This window comes from Myotis lucifugus, unplaced genomic scaffold (assembly GCF_000147115.1).
Source record: "Myotis lucifugus unplaced genomic scaffold, Myoluc2.0 scaffold_236, whole genome shotgun sequence".
Classification (NCBI taxonomy): Eukaryota; Metazoa; Chordata; class Mammalia; order Chiroptera; family Vespertilionidae; genus Myotis; species Myotis lucifugus.
This window is the reverse complement of record NW_005871284.1, coordinates 72,435-91,432: the sequence shown is the minus strand read 5'-3', so window position 1 is coordinate 91,432 and position 18,998 is coordinate 72,435. Positions and strand designations below refer to the sequence as shown.

Here is an 18,998-nt window from a genome sequence, read left to right as displayed (position 1 = left end):
GAACAATTTCTTAAAGGAATGGAGCATTCAAAATAGTTTAGGTAACAAAAGGGAAATAAACTAGTTTTAACTGGACTTAATGCTGAAGGAGTTACACGGGGCTTGATGATTCAAGTTTAGCTGGGGTAGAGAAAATGATGGTGCTGAGAAGCACTTCACACAGAGGGGAATTTCCAGTGATCTCCTTTCCCAGAACACCAAGGGGCTGAGTTCCTGCATCATCTCTAAAGCTGGCCCTCATCCTATAGAGTTCTTGACTAACACTTCTTAATAGTCCTAGTATAAATCATTCAACTCTGTTAAAGACACGGACAATACCTGGATTCAGAGGCTGTCAGAGATATGAAAGCTGGTGTCAGTTTATAAGGAATAAAAGCAAAACAAATTCCTTCCAGCGGTTAGAAAATGATAAATTATTTTAAGATGTTAACTCCCCAAATAGAGGTCCCTGTGGGATGTCATGTGTAGAGTTATTCATTTACCCATTCATTCCTTAGCCAACATCTAGATGTCAGTGTTGAGGACTGAGGAATTCATTTCTTTCTTCATTCAACATGTATTTCTTGAATACCTCAATTGCTCCTTTGCTCTCATAAGGTTGAGCTCAGTAGAAATATATGAGGCTAAAAATACCCTAAAAATAATGTATGATGGGTATAATTATGCGAGAGGCAAGTGAAGCTTTCACAAAACTAGGCCAGGTCCTTCTCTTTAAAACTAACAGTAGGGCTCATTAGCCTAAACAATTAAACATAAAAGTTACATAGACCATTCATTCAACAAACATAGAGTTAGCATTAGTATGCTATAGGCACTATACTAGTAGTCAGGTGTTCAAGAGGTCAAGTCCCAGACTCTTGACACCTTGTGGTATTTATAGCCTGGTAACAATTCAGCTCTGTATGACAGAAAGAAGTCCACAATTCCATGGGAGCAGAGAGGAGATATGGTGGCCAGGAATGTCTCCTATGAGGAGATGACACGAACTGACTTCTAAAAGGATTAGCCATACCATTAAAATTTCATTGATTTGTTCTCTCCTTAGAAAGAGCCCAAACCATTTTAAGACACTGGCCAACTGTAGAAGGATAAATACTCAATTTATTTGCTAAGCAAACTAATGATATTCTTGCTGAGCAGACAAGTAGAATGTTTATATGCAATTATTAAGTAACAGTGCAAGGTGCTAGCTAAATGGTTCATAGCCAAAAGCAGCTATGCAGAGAGTGCCTTGAAGGCTCTGAATAGACAGGCTCTACCCAAGGCAAGGACCTCAAACTGTCCAATACATCAGGATTATTCATTTAAAAGTAAGCAACTGTAGCCTGGCTGACATGGATCACTGGTTGAGCATCAACCTATGAACGAGGGGATCATAGTTCAATTCCCAGTCAGGGTACCTGCCCAGGTTGCAGGCTCAATCCCCAGTATGGGGTGTGCAGGAGACAGTCGATCAATGATTCTCTCTCATCATTGATGTGTCTCTCTCTCTCACTCTCTCCCTTCCGCTCTGAAATCAATAAAAATATTTTTTAAAAACAAAATAAAACAACTGTAGCCACACCATATGAAACACCTCATTAATATTTCTAAATGGCATATTGGGACACCTTAATAGATTCATTACACTATAACATAGGATTAGATTAAATGGAATTGAGTCTGTGGTAGGTAATAAAGGATTTTCCAAACTATCGCTACCTCTGAAGCACATTATTAGGTCCTTAACATTAATATTCTGGGACTGAGAAAATTTATTTTAGCAAATCTGCTCTTCCAGAGTGGAAATAACCTTGATATGTTAGATAGGTATTTTTGTTTGTTTGTCTTTTAATGCTGAATCTTTGTAAATCTATATAAGTTTATTCATTATCTCTTAATATGCTAATAATTGAGTTAAAATTCAAGTTGAAATTGCTGCATATTTTTCCTAAACTGTTTCAGGAGAAAATCAAGTGAAAGAAAACATCATCAATTAAATGTAAAGAGGACAAATTAACTGCAAAAGAAATCTAGGTTTTTGCCAGATAGATCTCATCTCTAAATATCTATATAGAGAAGACAGACATATGCCAATGCCAAATGCTCAGTCGAAATTGCAGAATACCTAGTTGTGCTAGAGAAAAATAATACATTTTGAGTTGCCCTTTCTGGTTAGAAAATTTAGAAATTCCCTTCCTGAATCCATATGAATGGAACAGAAAATAGGTATGTGGTCTGGCAACATCAAAAATTTGCTAGGCCTCCAAATATTATTATGAAAGCAAACACCTAGGTTTTGATTTTGTTAGTAGAGAGCTGGTTCATCTCAAATCAACTTTACAGTAATTGTTCTCTGCTTCCCTAGAACTCAGAAACCCTACCATCTAGACCTGTGGTCGGCAAACTGCGGCTCTCGAGCCACATGCGGCTCTTTGGCCCCTTGAGTGTGGCTCTTCCTAAGCCTTAGGAGTACCCTAATTAAGTTAATAACAATGTACCTACCTATATAGTTTAAGTTTAAAAAATTTGGCTCTCAAAGGAAATTTCAATCATTGTACTGTTGATATTTGGCTCTGTTGACTAATGAGTTTGCCGACCACTGCTGATCTAGACCATCTTTACACAGAGAGGAAGATTTTCATTTTTCAAATGTATATTTGGGTCCACAAATGCTCATGACAGAAGGAGCAGGGCTTTGGCACATAAAAATTCTTACGGAGTTTCTTGGCTTAACACTAAAAGTATAAATAACTGATCATGGAACTGTACATGACATTGATCTGACTGGAAGTAAGGAAGTTAAATCCATGTCCTGAACTCCTACAGTGGGACTTAAAAGAATCAAAGAGAGAGAGCCAATAGTGCTTTCATCTGGCCTAACTACATATGCTCACTGCTACCAGGGACACAGAAAACATCGCAGTTCCAGGCCAGGGCCTTCCTTTTAGAGGTTAGAAATCACAGGAAAGAAGGGGACCAACCAATAACTCAGTCATTCAACTCAACTCTGCCCTTACCATCTGAAATGTTTATGCTCCGTGGACAGCTGCAATTTTACTCGATTTGGTCCACCTTTGCTGAGCTCCCACACTGCACCCTCAGCCCTTCAAGATTCAATATGGGTAACACATACTCATTTTGATCACTTTTCTGCCCTCTGTTCTTGGCAGGATCCTGGAAATATCTTGGTTGATTGCTTTGGAAGCATGGTCAGTCACTAGGAACTGCTCAGGGAGGGACAAACAAGGAAAACAGAGACTTTCCCAGAAACCTGAGCTTAACCCCCAGTAACGATCACTACATACTTTGTGACTTTGGGAAGGTATCAGGTCATTTAGGAAATAGGAATATGAAAGAGACTTTTAAAAATGTCCTGTCAACCCCCAACTAGTTATTTGATCACCCAGTATCGTGGAAAAAGAGCCTGACACTTGAACATCTCTAGCAAAGAGAATTTTAAACTCAACGTGCTTTAGTTGTCCTCACCTATAAAAGATCTACTTCATAGAGCTATTGTGTGGAGGGACAAAAGATAACTCATTTCAAAATGCCATCCATAGAATAATGATGACCATTCTTTTTAAATTTAAGAGCAATATTAAAGGTTTCTTCCTAAGTAGTCAGAAAAAACCTCCACAAAGAGCTGAGCCCTGCATTCAGCAAGCAAATGCACAACCCCCATCCCAGCCTCTTAAACCCTCTGACCATCTTCACCTGAGAACCTCATTGAAATTCCATGTCTACTTCACCAGAACAAAGGTGCAGTTTGCACAGCCTCATTTCCTATTTCCCTACAGTTATTATTTTTTTCTTTGCAAACTTTTCAAGATAAAATTCAACACCCCAGAGCTCTGGAGGATGCCTGATCTCCCTTCAGACAAAACAGGCATCCGGTTTCGACAATAAATGAGATCATAGCATCCCTACTAATACTGCCGTAGATAAGAACCTGTCAGCATTTTCATTATAAAACCTTTTTCTTCCCTCTGGGTTGAGAGATCAACCATAGCAATTTGCTGGGAAATAGCTCTAGCAAGGCTCAAGCACAGAGCGAAAATATTTTCATTTTACAGAGCTCGAGAAAGGTTTACTTGGGAATTAGGCAGGCGGCAGAATCCCAAGGAGCATGTCTTTCCGGTGGTCATTTGGCCTTTTAAATAAAAAAGCTATGTGCTTTATTAAATTATTTTTTTACTGATATTAAAACAGACTTTTCTCAGGCAGCAGATGTTAGAAAAGGGTTATCTACTTAATACCTCCAGGAAGCAGTGGCTCCTGTAACAGCTCTAACAGCTCACATGACTGAATCCATGCTCACTGGAGGTGCTTTGGGGGTTGGGAGCATTCTCTCACAGACTTTCTGAGATAAAATCTTGGTGGGAGACTTATGCCAGCATTACTTCAAAGGGGAGAAAATGGGATATAGTGATAATATGCTAGGGTTTAAAAATAAGATCCTCCTAGCAAAATGATGGCACACTGAATATTCACCAAAGGGGGGTTGAATATAGCTAATACCTCATCTGGTTCCCACAGTAAACTTTGTTTCCCCCACTCCTGAACCTTAGGTTTACATTGAAAAAGCCTCTTTCTAGGCTATGTCATTCCGTGCTAACATACACAAAAGTGAAATGGGAAGAGACTGTATCTGAGGGAGTGAGAGGAAGGAAACTACTAAGATCTATTTAACGGCTACTATATGCCACACAGTATGACATTGTTTTCTTATGTGGTTAGTATTACAAGCCCACTAAATCTATATTATCTCTGTTTTACGATGAGGACATTGAAGCTCAGAAAGGTGAGAGAGCTTCCCCAACATCCCAGAGAGGTGGTCCAGTCACCACACCTTTAAATACCAACTTCTGCCCTCAGGACCTGCTTCCTACTTCTAGGTTTGCCTGCTCAAGAGTGCATTCAGGCATATGACTCACCAAGGTGTAGTCTAACACTCTCCTGCTCCACCTCCTCCTTTCTCCCTTCCCTTCTTCCATCCAAAAGAAGCTTCAATGTCATGCCACTAAATGTCTAGTACCATGACCTTTGAACACCAGCAAAGAAGCGTTGGATCATAGTTATCAACAGTAGACTTGAGGCCAAAACCAAACTCCGTTTTCTTTCTGACCTAGTCCAAGACCTTGAAAAGACCAGATTAATTTCAATTACCTCCAAAAAGCCTTCTCTAACTATACTTAAAGCAACCATTGCTTCTTTTGTCCTCTCGTTGACTATAGCAGGGTTTCCCAATCAATTGGAATATGAGACTATTTTTAAAATATAAGCTATTTTGAGGAACCTCACTTGATATTAGCTGTACATATGAAGAGATGGTACCATATAGAGTGGCTCCCTTCATGGAGCCGTTTTGAGTGGCATGCAAGTTCATTCATGTAAGGTCCTTAAATAGAACCTTGTGCATGGTGAGCACTCAATAAGAGTTAGCTTGCCCTGCCCTGTTGGCTAATTTTTCCATGTGTACTTCTTAGTGCTGGCACGCTAGCCAAACTGAAAGGATCCCAAGGGAAGGACTCTATCTTATTGTGTTTGACTTCCCATGAGTTGTGTGCCCACTATGATGCTAATAGAGATGCTCAAGAGAGAGCTAGAAATTGATTAACTCACTGGTATACCTATCATTCCACAAATGGAGACTTTTGCCAAAGACAGTGAGGATAACTGAAGACATGGCTCCAGGGAAAAATTCAATCTCCTAATGTTAGTTAACAAGCCAATGCACACGGTAGGAGCCACCATGTTATTTGAGACCTTATTAAAGTAAATCTCATTAATCATCATTTGATGCTATCATTATTTGATATATAATGCAGTTATATTAGTCCTTGGGTGGTTTAACCTATAATGTGGATGTTAAGGAAGTCAGAATGCATTAGACCAGCCTTTTGCAGATTAAGACCGTTTTTAATGTGCTCACCTCTCAAATAAAATGATTTCCAAATACCTCAGAAACTTGGGAAAAACTTTAATAAAGATAATGCAATAAAATACCACCACAAATAATATATTTTATATTAGAAATTCCAAACACACACACACAATGTTTAAAAATACTACATTATTTATGAGGTTTCCAGAAGCCATAATTTATGGCCATGTTCTTATTCCATTTGACCCAATCTTTACTTTTTTATAGGAAAAATTATTATTGAATACTTAATCATCACTGCAATATACAATGTGTTCATAAGGCTGACAAGAACATTCATATATATAAATATAAATGGAAGTCATTAAAATAGCATTGAATGATTTATATTATGCTATATATGGAGTTATAATCTGTGATTTATAATTAAATAAATTCATGACCTCTTAGGGAAACAAACTATAAGATCCCATTCAACAAGATACCCATGACATGAAGATTCGATTGAATTTATAATCTATTAGTTCCTCTATAACTTATTATACAATAATAATTAACTAGTGATAACATGTCTAGACATCTCAGCCTAGGTACCAAATGTATTAGTCAAGATTTTTCAGAGAGAAAAGGAGATTTATTATAAGAATTTAGCTTATGTAATTATGGAGCCTGAGGAGTCCAAAACTCTGCAGATAGCAAGTTGAGACCTAAGAGGACCCCAGTGTAGTTTTAGTATATGTCTGAAGGTCTGAGAACCAGGAGAGCTGATGATATAAATTGAATTCTGAAGACCAGCCAGCCCAAGATCCAAGAAGAGTTGATGTTTCAGTTTAAGACTTAAAACCAGAGCCCTGACCAGTTTGGCTCAGTGGATAGAGCGTCGGCCTGCAGACTGAAGGGTTCCAGGTTAGATTCCGGTCAAGGGCATGTACCTTGGTTAGGGGCACATCCCCAGTGGGGAGTGTGCAGGAGGCAGCTAAATCGAGGTTTCTAACTCTCTATCCCTCTCCCTTCCTCTCTGTAAAAATCAATAAAATATATTTTTTTAAAAAGACTTAAAACCAGAAAAGATTGACATCCCAAGTCAAACTAGTCAGGCAGAAGGAGTCCTCCTTACTCAGATTTTTTGTTCAATTCAGGTCTTTCACTGATTAGACGAGGCCCGCCCACTTTAAGGAGAGCAATCTGCTTCACTAAGTCCAGAGATTCAAATGTTAAGCTCACCCAGAAGCACCCTCATGGCACACCCAAAATAACATTTAGCCAAATGCCTGGGCACCCGATGAACCCATCAAGTTCATACATAAAATTAACTGTCACACTAGGATAACACATTGAATAACGTATAGTCTGTTTCAGCTCTCGGAAGTTTGATAGCACAAGAAGTTTTGAGGCAATCTACTAAAAGAAAATGACAAATTGTAACAAAATACACACTATTTTTTCACTAATTCACTCAATAAACATTGACAAACACCTATATAATCCACTCATCCATTCAACAAATATGTATTGATTGCCTTGTATGAGACAGACATAGGTCTATTTACTAGATCTTTTAGGCACTGTATGAAATGAATATGATATTGTCCCTGACCCTAAGGACCTAACCTTTTAGATGGAAAAATAGAATAAGTCACAAATTAGAATTCATATTAAAATTAAGATTTAAACATTAAGTATTAGATGTCATAGGCATCCAACTCTAAAGGTTATTGTGATGATTAAGTAATTTTATTCAGAAGGGACTTGGGATAATTTTACCATATGAACTTTGGAATTTCATGAGGATATTCATGAGTACCTGACAAAAGGCTTCATGAAAAATATAATAAAATAAGTCTGAGGTTCTTCAAGATCCTAGATTCTATGACCCAACATTCCCTTTAGTAAACATATTTTAGTGACTGTACAACATTTAACCCTCCCTATCTTTTGACAGTTAGGCTCCCCACCTCAATTGTTTTATATTAAATATTAATTTTGAAAAGGACCTTATACTGGCAAGAACACTTTATTCCAATGGGACACAAGGCCTACGCAACCTGCTTCTTTGGGACACTCAGCACCTGTTTCACTCATTAGCTCATTTTTCATTTTCTCTTTCTGGGTCAGATTTAATCTAGGATTTCTTTTGGTGTGAATTACATAATCTTTTAGATTTTGCCTTTTGTTGCATAAACACACTTTAAAAATGTGTTGATAGGTTAAAGTACGTAAATTCCGATGTACTGACTGAAGGAAAGTGTCCAGTTGACTATCAATAATCTCTGACTTTTCACCATCTTGCAAAGTGGGCTTAACTAAATGGAAGACAAAAATATGTACTGGATATTTACCACATTCCAGGCATTGTGCTAAATGTTTTCATAAGTGTTACATCACTTAATCCTTACAACAGTTGTAAGCAAGGTGTTATTTTTCCTGCTTTTTGCAGCTAAATCTTGTTAGTTTCTCTTCTCTCACCTTGATTTTCAACTTCTGCTCCATAGTTAGATATCATGACATAGAAAAATTACACTGAGTTGAAATGAGGAGACCTGGTTCTAGCTGTGACCCTGTGATTTTCTGTGTGCTCTTGAGAAAGTCACCTCCTCTCTATATGGTTTAATAATTTTATTTGAAAAAAAGAAAATAAATACTTAGGAAAGGGTGCATCAAACATCTCTCAAAGGAAAAATACCACAGCTTTACAATAAGACTGAGTCCTCTGATAGGTGTGCCTTACATTCAAATTCAGATTTATTCCCAGAAAGGTGTGTAAAAATTATATTTTTACAAATAGACTCCTAACTTAAAGGCACTTATAGGAAGTTGCTATTTGAAAGAGCCCTATAGTTAATTCTGGAAATGAATGTAGGCTTTAGACATAAACTGTTTGGGCTCTAATTAGGCTCTGCTATTTAAAAGCAATGTGACTATAGACAGGTTACTTAAACTCTATAAGCCTCAATTGCCCCATCTCCAACATGGAGATAACTATTATACCCACCTCTAAAGGTTATTGCGATGATTAAGTGACTTGACATTTGTAAAGCATGTAGAACATGGTAGCAGGTTAGTGTGTATGTGTTGGGATAAGGACTTACGTCTTGACTATAAATAACTGTTACCTTAAGGTACCCATGTTGAACATGAACAACTAGATTTTTAAAATATTAGATATTTTAAAACTTGGATACACCAATATAGTCATGAAACTGATATTAACTTAAAGTCTAACAGAGTTTTAACCTTATTCACAGGAAAACAAATCAATTACCTGTTATTCATAAATCCAGAAAGTAGAGGAAAACTATTTAAAGCTGGAGAATATTATTATATCTGAAGTAACTTGTGATAGTGCAAATTTATATGGGCATCATTAAAATAAATGTAGCATTACCCATAATCAAGAGTCTTAAAACATTTAAAAGACATGCCTTAGTAATTCTACTTGTTCTAGACCATCTAAAGAAAATAATGCCAAACCCAAAAAATACCTATTCCCCAAGTTATATATTTTATTTGACTGAATTTTAATAAAAAATTTGGAAGAAAAAAACCAATATATCCAAAAATAAGAATGTTTATTAAAATATATACACAAGCCTGGACGGTGTGGCTAAGTGATTTAGTATTGACCTATGAAACAAGAGGTCACAGTTTGATTTTTGGTCAGCATCTCAATCAATGACTCCCTCATAATTGATGTTACTATCTCCCTCTCCCTCTTCCTCTCTTTCTCACCCTCCCTCTCCCTTCTCTCTCTCCCTTCTCTGAAATCAATAAAAACATATGAATATATATATATATATATACACACAAATCTTAATATAATCTTAAAACATTTAAAACATTTAAAAGTGAACTTAATGTGACTGAAACTACATCAAAAATACATTTTATGAACATCATCAATAACAAAATAGTACCAGAGTAAAATATTAACAGTTTTAATCTCCAGTCTTTTAGGACAATAATATTTTCTGAAATTTGTTCTATTTCTGATTTATATTTTAAAATTTTATTTCAATGAACATGTGTAACTTTAAGATAAAAACAAAGAACACAGCAAAATAGTCAAACATTGGCAAAATTCAAAATATTCCCTTAGAGAACAACTGTCCTACCAATGACAAAAAGATACATAGTGATATATCGTTTAATGAATCCTCTGTGACTACCATTATTTTATACAAAAATTGGTTATGTATAACGAAATAAACACATAAGCAAACAAAACCACTTCACCAGGGAGACTTTCTAGGCAAGAAGAGGAGTCCTGGGAGAAGTTGGAGAAGGCCAGGGGGTTTCAGGGAGCTGTCCACCACAGAGGTTCTGACCAGCACTTTGATGCTGGGGGATTATAATAGCACCTCCGGAAGTTGGTATTCCACAGCCCACTTCCCTTTGCTCATCTTCCTCTTTCCTGGCATCTCATCATCTTTCTATCATCCTTCCTTCCCCTTTGCCCGCTCCTTTCTCTGTTTGCCTGATAACTATGGAGGTTGAAAGAAGTAACACTTGTAAAGTACCTAAAATAGTTTCTAGCTTTTATAGATATTTAATCAAGCTAAATTATGTTTTCCCTTCCTTTTCACCTTTCCAACTCATCCTCCTTTTTTCTATTTTCTTCAATTTTCATCGCTTTCTTATTCTCACTCTTCTTTCTTTGGGGAGAGTCACCATAGAGACTCTACCCATAATCAAGGGTCTTAAAACAGGGAAGTCGCTTTCTACCAGATGATCCTTGTCTTTGAGTGTGAGGCAGTTCATGCAATGTCTAAGCATTCACTGGAGGGGGGCGGAGGGAGGTTCCAGGACCCTACAACATTTTCAACAACTCTTCCCTATCCTAATCCACCAAGCAGGATATTAAAGGCACCTAATGTAGCCTAGGAACTTGATTGTTTGATTCTGCTGAGATGTTAAATTAACAAATGGCTATTGATGGATGTGGGAGGAGTTCCCTAAAGTATGAAACCCATTTCAGTAACATATTCTTTTGAGTTAAAAAAGAGCAAAAGAATAATTGTAGAGAAATTAATTTTAAAAAATAAACGTTTAGACTATTAGGGGAAATAACAAATATTCCATGGGGTGTTTATTTGTTTGTTTTGCCTCAGAAATGGTGGCTGGGAAGAGGAAAGTGAAGGGAGGGGGCCTGACAGGGGCTGCTGACCTTTGTAATGCAGCTACAGGCAAGATAAAGAAAGAGACACAATACATAGGCTTGGCCATGGGATTACATTCAGAAGTTGAGATTTTGCAGGGGGAGAAAACAGCGAAGCAAAAGTAAAGCAAGTATCTGTTTTCCAATAATGACACAAACACAACCAAGATTGGAAAGCCTGTCAGAAGTCCCCCTTCTCCATGGTAAGTCCATTACCAAAGCAAGATTTTATGGTAATGACATATGGTCTGGGGCAAAAAGTAGACTGATATAATGGGGAAATTTTTTTTTTCAAACAACAAAATCTTTTTTTCCTATGAGACTTTTAAGATCAAGGAGAGGTATGAAGTGGAATTACCTCCCTCAATAGACTTATAATTCTTGAAGGAAAAGAATGGTGTCATAATCACATTTGTATCTCTAATGTCCATCACAGTGCCTGGGATAGAGCCTAGCATGGAAAGACTCTTGACATTTATAGTCATAAATCATCATCAGTTAACTAAACTGGATGACAGCAAGGGTAGAGGGTGAAGGGGCCACTGGAAATTGCTAAGTGACAAAATAAAATTATTTTGGTTTTCTGCCTTGAAAGCTCAAGTTACTCAACACCCTGCAAGCCATTACTAGGTTTTGGAATAATAAGAACAGTTTAAGTATTTTTGAAACTGACAAAGTCTGGCCTACACAGGAACATGGTTTCAGACTTTGTCATTTTAAATATCTTCCAGGATAGACAAATAAATATCTGTCCTAATAATTTTAGTTTCAAACTTACTAGATACTATTGGAAAGAACACTTTTTTGGACGCTCCATATTGACAGCTATATCTCAATGAGTTTTTTTGGAAATAATTGTTTAAATTACACTTTCATTGCTCAAAGATTCAGCTAAAATCCTTATTTTATATTTTTTCTTAAATCAATCTTATAATTAAGAGTCACCTACCACATCTTTTGACTTTGAGACCATGGGGTATAAGAGCTGTTTATTGTCACATCTCCAGTGTCTGGCATTTATTGGGTGCTCAATGGATGGGTATTTGTTGATTAATGAAACAATAGTACCAGGTTTTCATTAATTTTTATAAATCCATTTTATGTTGTGAATGTTTTATCAAATGTTTCCTACATTTTACATAAACACTTAGCATAGAGAAAAATAACCTTAAGAAAAATAATGATCAAGCTCATTGCAAAGATTGCAAAGATTAACAAGTTATCAAAGAACTATCCCAACAATCAAAGAGGTCCCTCCTAGAAGTGATGAGCCCCCTTAATGGAACTATGAAAATAACTGAAGCAATATAAAAGTATCATTTGATAAATGCATACATACTTTTTAAAATTGCATGTCTTGCAATGACATATGTAATGCAGTAGTTATTACTGTGGCTCTTCTACCTGAGGAAGCTGAAACTTTAGAGAAATCATATATATATTATTATATTATATATTAAAGGCCCAGTGCATGAAATTCATGTACTGGGGGGAGGGGGTCCCTCAGGCTTGTGCCCTCCTGCCACCGCAGCTGTGCTCACCAGCCATGAGACTGGCTTCTGGCTGAGCAGTGCTCCCCCTGTGGGAGCACAGTGACCATCAGGGGGCAGCTCCTAAGTTGAGTGTCTGCCCCCTGGTGGTCAGTGCATGTCATAGCGACCAGTCATTCTGCCAATGGGCTGAAACCAGCTCTCTGACATCCCCCGAGGGGTCCCAGATTGCAAGAGGGTGCAGACCAGGCTGAGGGACCCCACCAGTGCATGATTGGGGCCAGGGAGGGATGTGGGTGGTTGGCCAGCCAGGGAGGGACCACGGCAAGGCTCCAGGGTGTGTACGGCCCTTCTTGCTCAGTCCCAATGAGCCGGACCCCATCAGCAAGCTAACTTACAGGTCAGAGTGTCTACCCCCTGGTGGTCAGAGCACATCATAGCGAGCAGTTGAGCAACCTTAGCATGTCATTAGCATATTACTCTTTGGTTGAACCGCTAATTGGACGACTGTACACTTAGCATATTAGGCTTTTATTATATAGGGTATACTGTATATATACTAGTACATCTTGTTTTGAAATCCAGGCCCATATGACATACAATTTATGTTCTGTTGTCACATGTCAGATAGTGTTGAAGAATTTCACAAGAGAGAAGGCTCTATTATTCTCTCCATATCTAAGTTCCTAAGGTGGGAGGCTTATAACAACCAGTCTATAATAAACCAACTATTAACTATAGCTATGATGTAATTACCAATTCCATTATATGCTTGGCAAAATGAAATGGAATAGACCCTCTAAAAGTATTCTTCATTTTCATAGAGACCTGATTTATTTTCCAAAGAATAATGTCTACCAACACCCATGATTTGGGTGTTTCACTCTATTGACATGGTTCATCTCACAAACTGACATTGTTAAACCAGAATACCAAAAGGAAGAGAATGTAAAGAAAGTTAAACTAATGTAATTCCCCAGCCTTAAAAAGAAAGTGGGCTTGTAATTATGCCAATTTCCTTCAATGATCTGAAAAGCAGGGGAAAACTTAACAACAGTATAAAAGAAACCTCTTTGAAAATGAGCTTTAAGGATTGAGTGCATATTCAACAACATCTCCATAACAACACCTTATTTGATTATTAGCTTGTGTTTAATTTCCCTTGACAAATAACTCACCTTTATTAATAATCATTTAGCACTGCAAAGCACTTCTTGTAAGTTTACAGGAATAAACTTTTAAATAGTAGCCATTGCTAAGATGCTGCTGTAAATACAATTAAGAGAGTGAGGGGCTAGCATCATGGGAAGAGGGTGGCAAGTTGTGTGCAGAGAGGAGCTAACAAGTTAGTTTTCGGTGGTGTTCACTCACATACATCTTCCTGACAGCGGTGAGCACACAAACCTTCAACAACTCTAAGATCTTTTCAGGGGTTTCCAAAGGAGTATAGCTACTCTTCAGCATAATCAATATATATATTTAACTGACTAAGGTGCAGCTTATCTTATTGAGTAAAAATCCCATAAATCTCTGGCAGTAACTTTACCATTAAATGACTTTATGAAGGATATCATTGCAGAATGTTAGAGCTCAGGAGAATCATCTCATCTACACACCTCAATTTATAGAATAAAACCTGAGGCTCAGAAAAGAGAGAAGATTCTATAGGCATAGTCAGTATAAGACTCACAATCCTGACTCACAATTTTCTCATGAAACCTACACCCCCTATGAGCACGCTTCATGAAGTCGAACGTGTATGTTTCATTAACGTGACTGCCTAACATGCTTGCCAGCTGTCCGATCCAGTCCCTGCTGCTGAGTTTCAGTACAGTAGGGAATCCTGTGATTATTCACTTAGGAATGTGAATTTTCAGTTATTTCAGATAAAGCTCTCTCTCCTTAGAGAGTCTCCATAGAAGCCAAAATGTTTTAGACCAACAGGCCAGACAATCCCACCAGCTTTTCACAATGAAGAGAAATGAAGGTGTGTGTGTAGGGGTAAGGGGACGTGAGTTCATACCATTTCTGGGCTAAGACTGCTCCCATACCAAGTTCCACGCACCTTTTTCAGGAGCTGCATTATTGACTCCACTACGAAAGTTTCAGACCAGGAGCAATGAATGGTAGGCAACCCGCTCCAAAAGTCTTCAAACCTCATTTCCTTGGGAACACCAATCACCTTTACAAAAATCTGGGGTGGGACAGTTATTCACCAGAAACTTCACTAACTGCGCCACCTCTTGTTACAATTCCCGAGTGTTGATTTCAAGTAGATTGTATAAGCTCAGAGAAAAATACACAATTGGGGGCAACATGAGCTTAGCTCTATTTGTTTTTCCTATCTAGAATAAAAATAAGCTCCTCCGCTATTAAAGTGACAAATTGCAAATTGATACGTTCCATTTCATCTCCAGGACATGTACCCCGAAGCTACCCCTTGGCTGACCGCGGGTCGCGTGGGTCAGGGCTCAGGGCGGCGGTAACCTGTGCTGAGTTCAGGACGCCCAGAAGAGCCGCCAGAAGCCCAGGCGCTAACTAAATCTGAAATATGCCATGAGATCCCAAGCGGAGAGCAACCTAAGGCGCCCCCTTTCCGAAGCGTATCAGCTCTCGGAGCCTCTGCACCTCACACACCAGGGTCCTGTCACGACCGAGTTAGCAACCCAGCATCGGACGCCAGAAAATCCGTGTACTCGCCAGGCCCCCAAACCCAGCCGGCTCCCAGAGAGAGCAGAGCAAGTCTTAGTTCGCTTCTGCCGATCGCTCCCCCGACAGGCAGACACAGAAACAAACAACAGAAGAATTGGTCGCACCCCCGCGGGAGGCAGCATGCATTAAAAAGACATGAACCTCGTCCTACCTTGCATCCAAACATCAACGACAAAGTGTTGTTGGTGCAAGCAACTTTGCAGTGGCAAATCATTGGTGTAAAACAGTCAGGGTCCTTAACAACAGGGGACATTCCTTTCGGGCTGCGGCAGTGGCAGCTCGCTGGGGGACGCGAACACGGGGCTCGCAGGCATGTGGAGCGACAGCCTAGACCAAGCGGCCGCTCGGATCGCTGCCCCCTGCGCCCGGCACAGCCATCCCAGCGCCCCGGTAGAAGCCACGCGAGGAGGGCAAGTACCAAGCTGGGTCTCCCTTCCCTGGGGAATGATGCGTGGGGGGGAGGGACAGACCAAGACGGGTTTTCCCCCCCACGATGGTGAATTGGGGGGGGGGGGGGTAGGTAAAATTTTAAATAATTAAATAAATAAGTAAAAATAAAAGGAAGCCAGGCTCTCTGAGCGGAGGGTTCAAAGGAGGTGGGGCAGTATTAGCATGTAAAAGGATGTGCCCGCCTACTCGCCCCAGTCACACAAGATTGTCATGAGAGCTGAAGGGGGCTGAAATTATTCTCTGAAGGAAAAAAAAAATACTGCAGCTCCCGATTTGGTAAAAAGCCAGTGGCTTGCAGCAATCCCGAGTCACCGTGGGGAGCGCTGGCCGGGCAAGTGGGGTGGGAGGGAGGGGCCGGGAGAGGGAGGGAGCGTGGCGCTGGCCAGCCTGACCCAGCCCGCCCTGGTGCGCTCAGTCCCTGGGGTGGGCGCGCTGGGGCTGTCAGCGCTGATGTGCCCCACAGACTACATCCAGCCCCCTTTCCTGCTGCTGCCTGGCGTAGGCGACCTCTGAAGCCAGTGCCTGAGAAGGGGGAGGCCCGCCTAACCCTGCTGCCTGCGGGCCACCTCCAGGCCCTCTGGCAAAGGCGTGCCCGGGTTGATGGCTTGCAAAGGGCCCTAAGGTAGAAGTGAGCTGGAAATGGTTTCCCAGAGGCCCTCCTAGGCCTTTGACTTTGGGGGCAGAGAGCTTACTCCCTCCCTGGAGGGTAGATTCAAGCCTTAGAACCAAGGCTCTATCTCATATAACATTTTTTTAAAACTCAAAAAGAAGAGTCCGCCCCCTCCCCACATTGATGTCTCCTAAGCTCCAAGAAGGCCCAGAAGTATTTCTGTAGTTCCGGAAGTATGAATGTCAAGACTGGTGGATGCTTTATTGGCTTTTTCCTTTCCTTTTTTTTTTCCTTCTTTTTAAAGTGAGGCTGTCAAAATTGCAAAAGACCAAAAAATATTAGGCATGTGGCTGGCCCAGCTGCAAAAATGCTTATTGAAGACAAAAATTTAAAAAAAAAAGTGATAGGAAGGGTACAGACAAGAAAGTGGATAAAACTAGCACTGCCTGGGTGCCACCTAAGTGCCTGGCACTATGCCCCACAGACTGTTGGTGGAAGAGAGCAAGACATCAGGGATCAGAATCAGACTGCTCTGGTGGTGGTGAGAGTGGGTGGCTTTGTGTCAGTTACAGTGACTGAGCCTCTGTTTGCCTCTCTGTAAATGGGGCTATTAACCCCTCCCCTGCAGAGCTGTCATAAAGACTAGAGATGATAGACAACACATTTCTGTGGAGAGCCCATTGGTACCTGGCAGCTGCTCTTGGTTTACATACATAGCTTCTTTCATATCTTCTCCTGAGAGGTAAAAGTTATTTGGACACGTTTTCTTAGAGGAGGAAACTGAGGCTTATAAGGTTCTATCACAGTGGTTCTCAACCTTCCTAATGCTGTATTAAACGACCCTTTAATACAGTTCCTCATGTTGTGGTGACCCCCAACCATAAAATTATTTTCGTTGCCACTTCATAACTGTAATTTTGCTACTGTTATGAATCGTAATGTAAATATCTGATATGCAGGATGTATTTTCATTGTTACAAATTGAACATAATTAAAGCATAGTGATTAATCACAAAAACAATATGTAATTATATATGTGTTTTCCGATGGTCTTAGGCGACCCCCGTGAAAGGGTCATTCGACCCCCAAAGGGGTGGCGACGCACTTCTCCAGAAGCTAGTTCCAAAGTCTCCAGATTTAATTGAGAAGGGCCAGGCTTGTCGAATTTGCACGTATGTGATAGTGTCGAAGGTCTCTTTCTACCTGGGCATTGAACTCAGATCTTGGAATACAGCAACAACATAGCACTAAACATCCATAGCAGACTCTGGTAGAACCACAGCCTCGGATGCTTTTCCACCAGAATGCCAGGCGACTGAACTCTAAAGTTATAAGAGCCCCAATAATACTATACTCTGCAGCTTACAAAGTTCCAGGAGGAACAAAAGAACAAAACATCTTGCAAACTGTCCAGTCAAATGCATTGTCCTATAAACTATTTTTTCACTTGCCCATGTCCAAAGTACCTCACCCTCCTGTTCCAAGTCAATGGAAATTGGACCTGATAACATCAGAATTCCCTGGGGTGTTTTAAAATAATGGTCCAAACCTATATTCTCATTCCTTAGATTAGGAAGATATCAAAGAATCTGCATTTTCCCTCAGCCCCCCTGCCCCTGCTGAGAGGAATATGGGTCCTGCCTACAACATCAAGACCTCTTAAAGGGAGTTGAGGCAAATCTGGTTCTAACTGAAGAGGGCAGCTATGCCTCAGGCTTTGGGGTTCTTACACTAAGTGCCAGGGTCCTCACCCCGTTGGTTCCTCAATTAGGAATCAAGATTGCTTCAGTCAAGTTCCTATCTAGGGACTGCTGGGGCTGGGGAGGTCTAATGTGTGTGGGCTTAACCATAGCAGATCACATTTAAGGAGAACTCTGGTCTGATGCCTTCGGTGGAATCTTAGTCACATTCACGGATTAAGTATATCCCTTAGCATTTTATCCCTTTATGTTACCATAAAATGTGTGATTGTGTGAGCATTTCCACCTACAGAGCATCTATAATTATGGCTGTTTTTCCAAAGGAGAATGGATTCTAAAAAAGTTGTACAATATTTCCCTTATTCATTAGCCTATAATTTGGATTTCAAACACCCTAAAAGTATTGTATGCTCTATATTGTGATGTTCCAATAATATCTAACACAGCCTCTCCCTAATGAATTACCCAGGCTAAGGCTGACCTCCTATTCTAGGGCAGCATTAACGGCTGCTATGTTCAAGTTATTTCCCATTTTAAAGTTTGTGCTGGTTTAGATTGAGATAGGCAAATGAAAAAAAATATATATATATATATAAAGAAAAGTGTATATTTAATCTCATTGATATTTTATTGTTTAATTTTAATAAATAAGAGTTCATTTAGCTCTCTCTCTCCACACACACACACACACACACACACACAAGCACACACAAGCACACACACAGGGATGTGTGTGTGTGTATTTGTTATCTGTTTATATGCATCTGACAAAATGTTTTCTCTTCATTTTTGTTTCTCAGTAATAGCTCTGGGGTGAATTGAAGGGGAGGGGGATGGAAAGGGGAATGTGGTTTCCATGACAATGCATTCCATAGTTACAGCCAGTAACCACTATGGTTTAAAAAAATGAATCACTGTTACCTTAAGATATGAACACATTGCATTATTGGTCTGGAAAGCACTAATTTGGGAGTATACTGCATGGGGGTATACCGCAATATTTTGAGAAGGAGAT

At 39.7% G+C, this 18,998-nt stretch overlaps 1 protein-coding gene across 1 annotated transcript in view; it reads right to left on the bottom strand.

The window, feature by feature from the left end:
* The window catches only part of DLG2 (discs large MAGUK scaffold protein 2), a 1,152,012-nt gene extending 1,136,536 nt beyond the window's left edge, over positions 1–15,476 (bottom strand). The window contains exon 1 of the mRNA XM_023762195.1: positions 15,375–15,476. Coding sequence (XP_023617963.1) covers positions 15,375–15,476 — 102 coding nt within the window. The remainder of the gene's footprint in view (positions 1–15,374) is intronic.
* Positions 15,477–18,998: the final 3,522 nt, after the last annotated feature.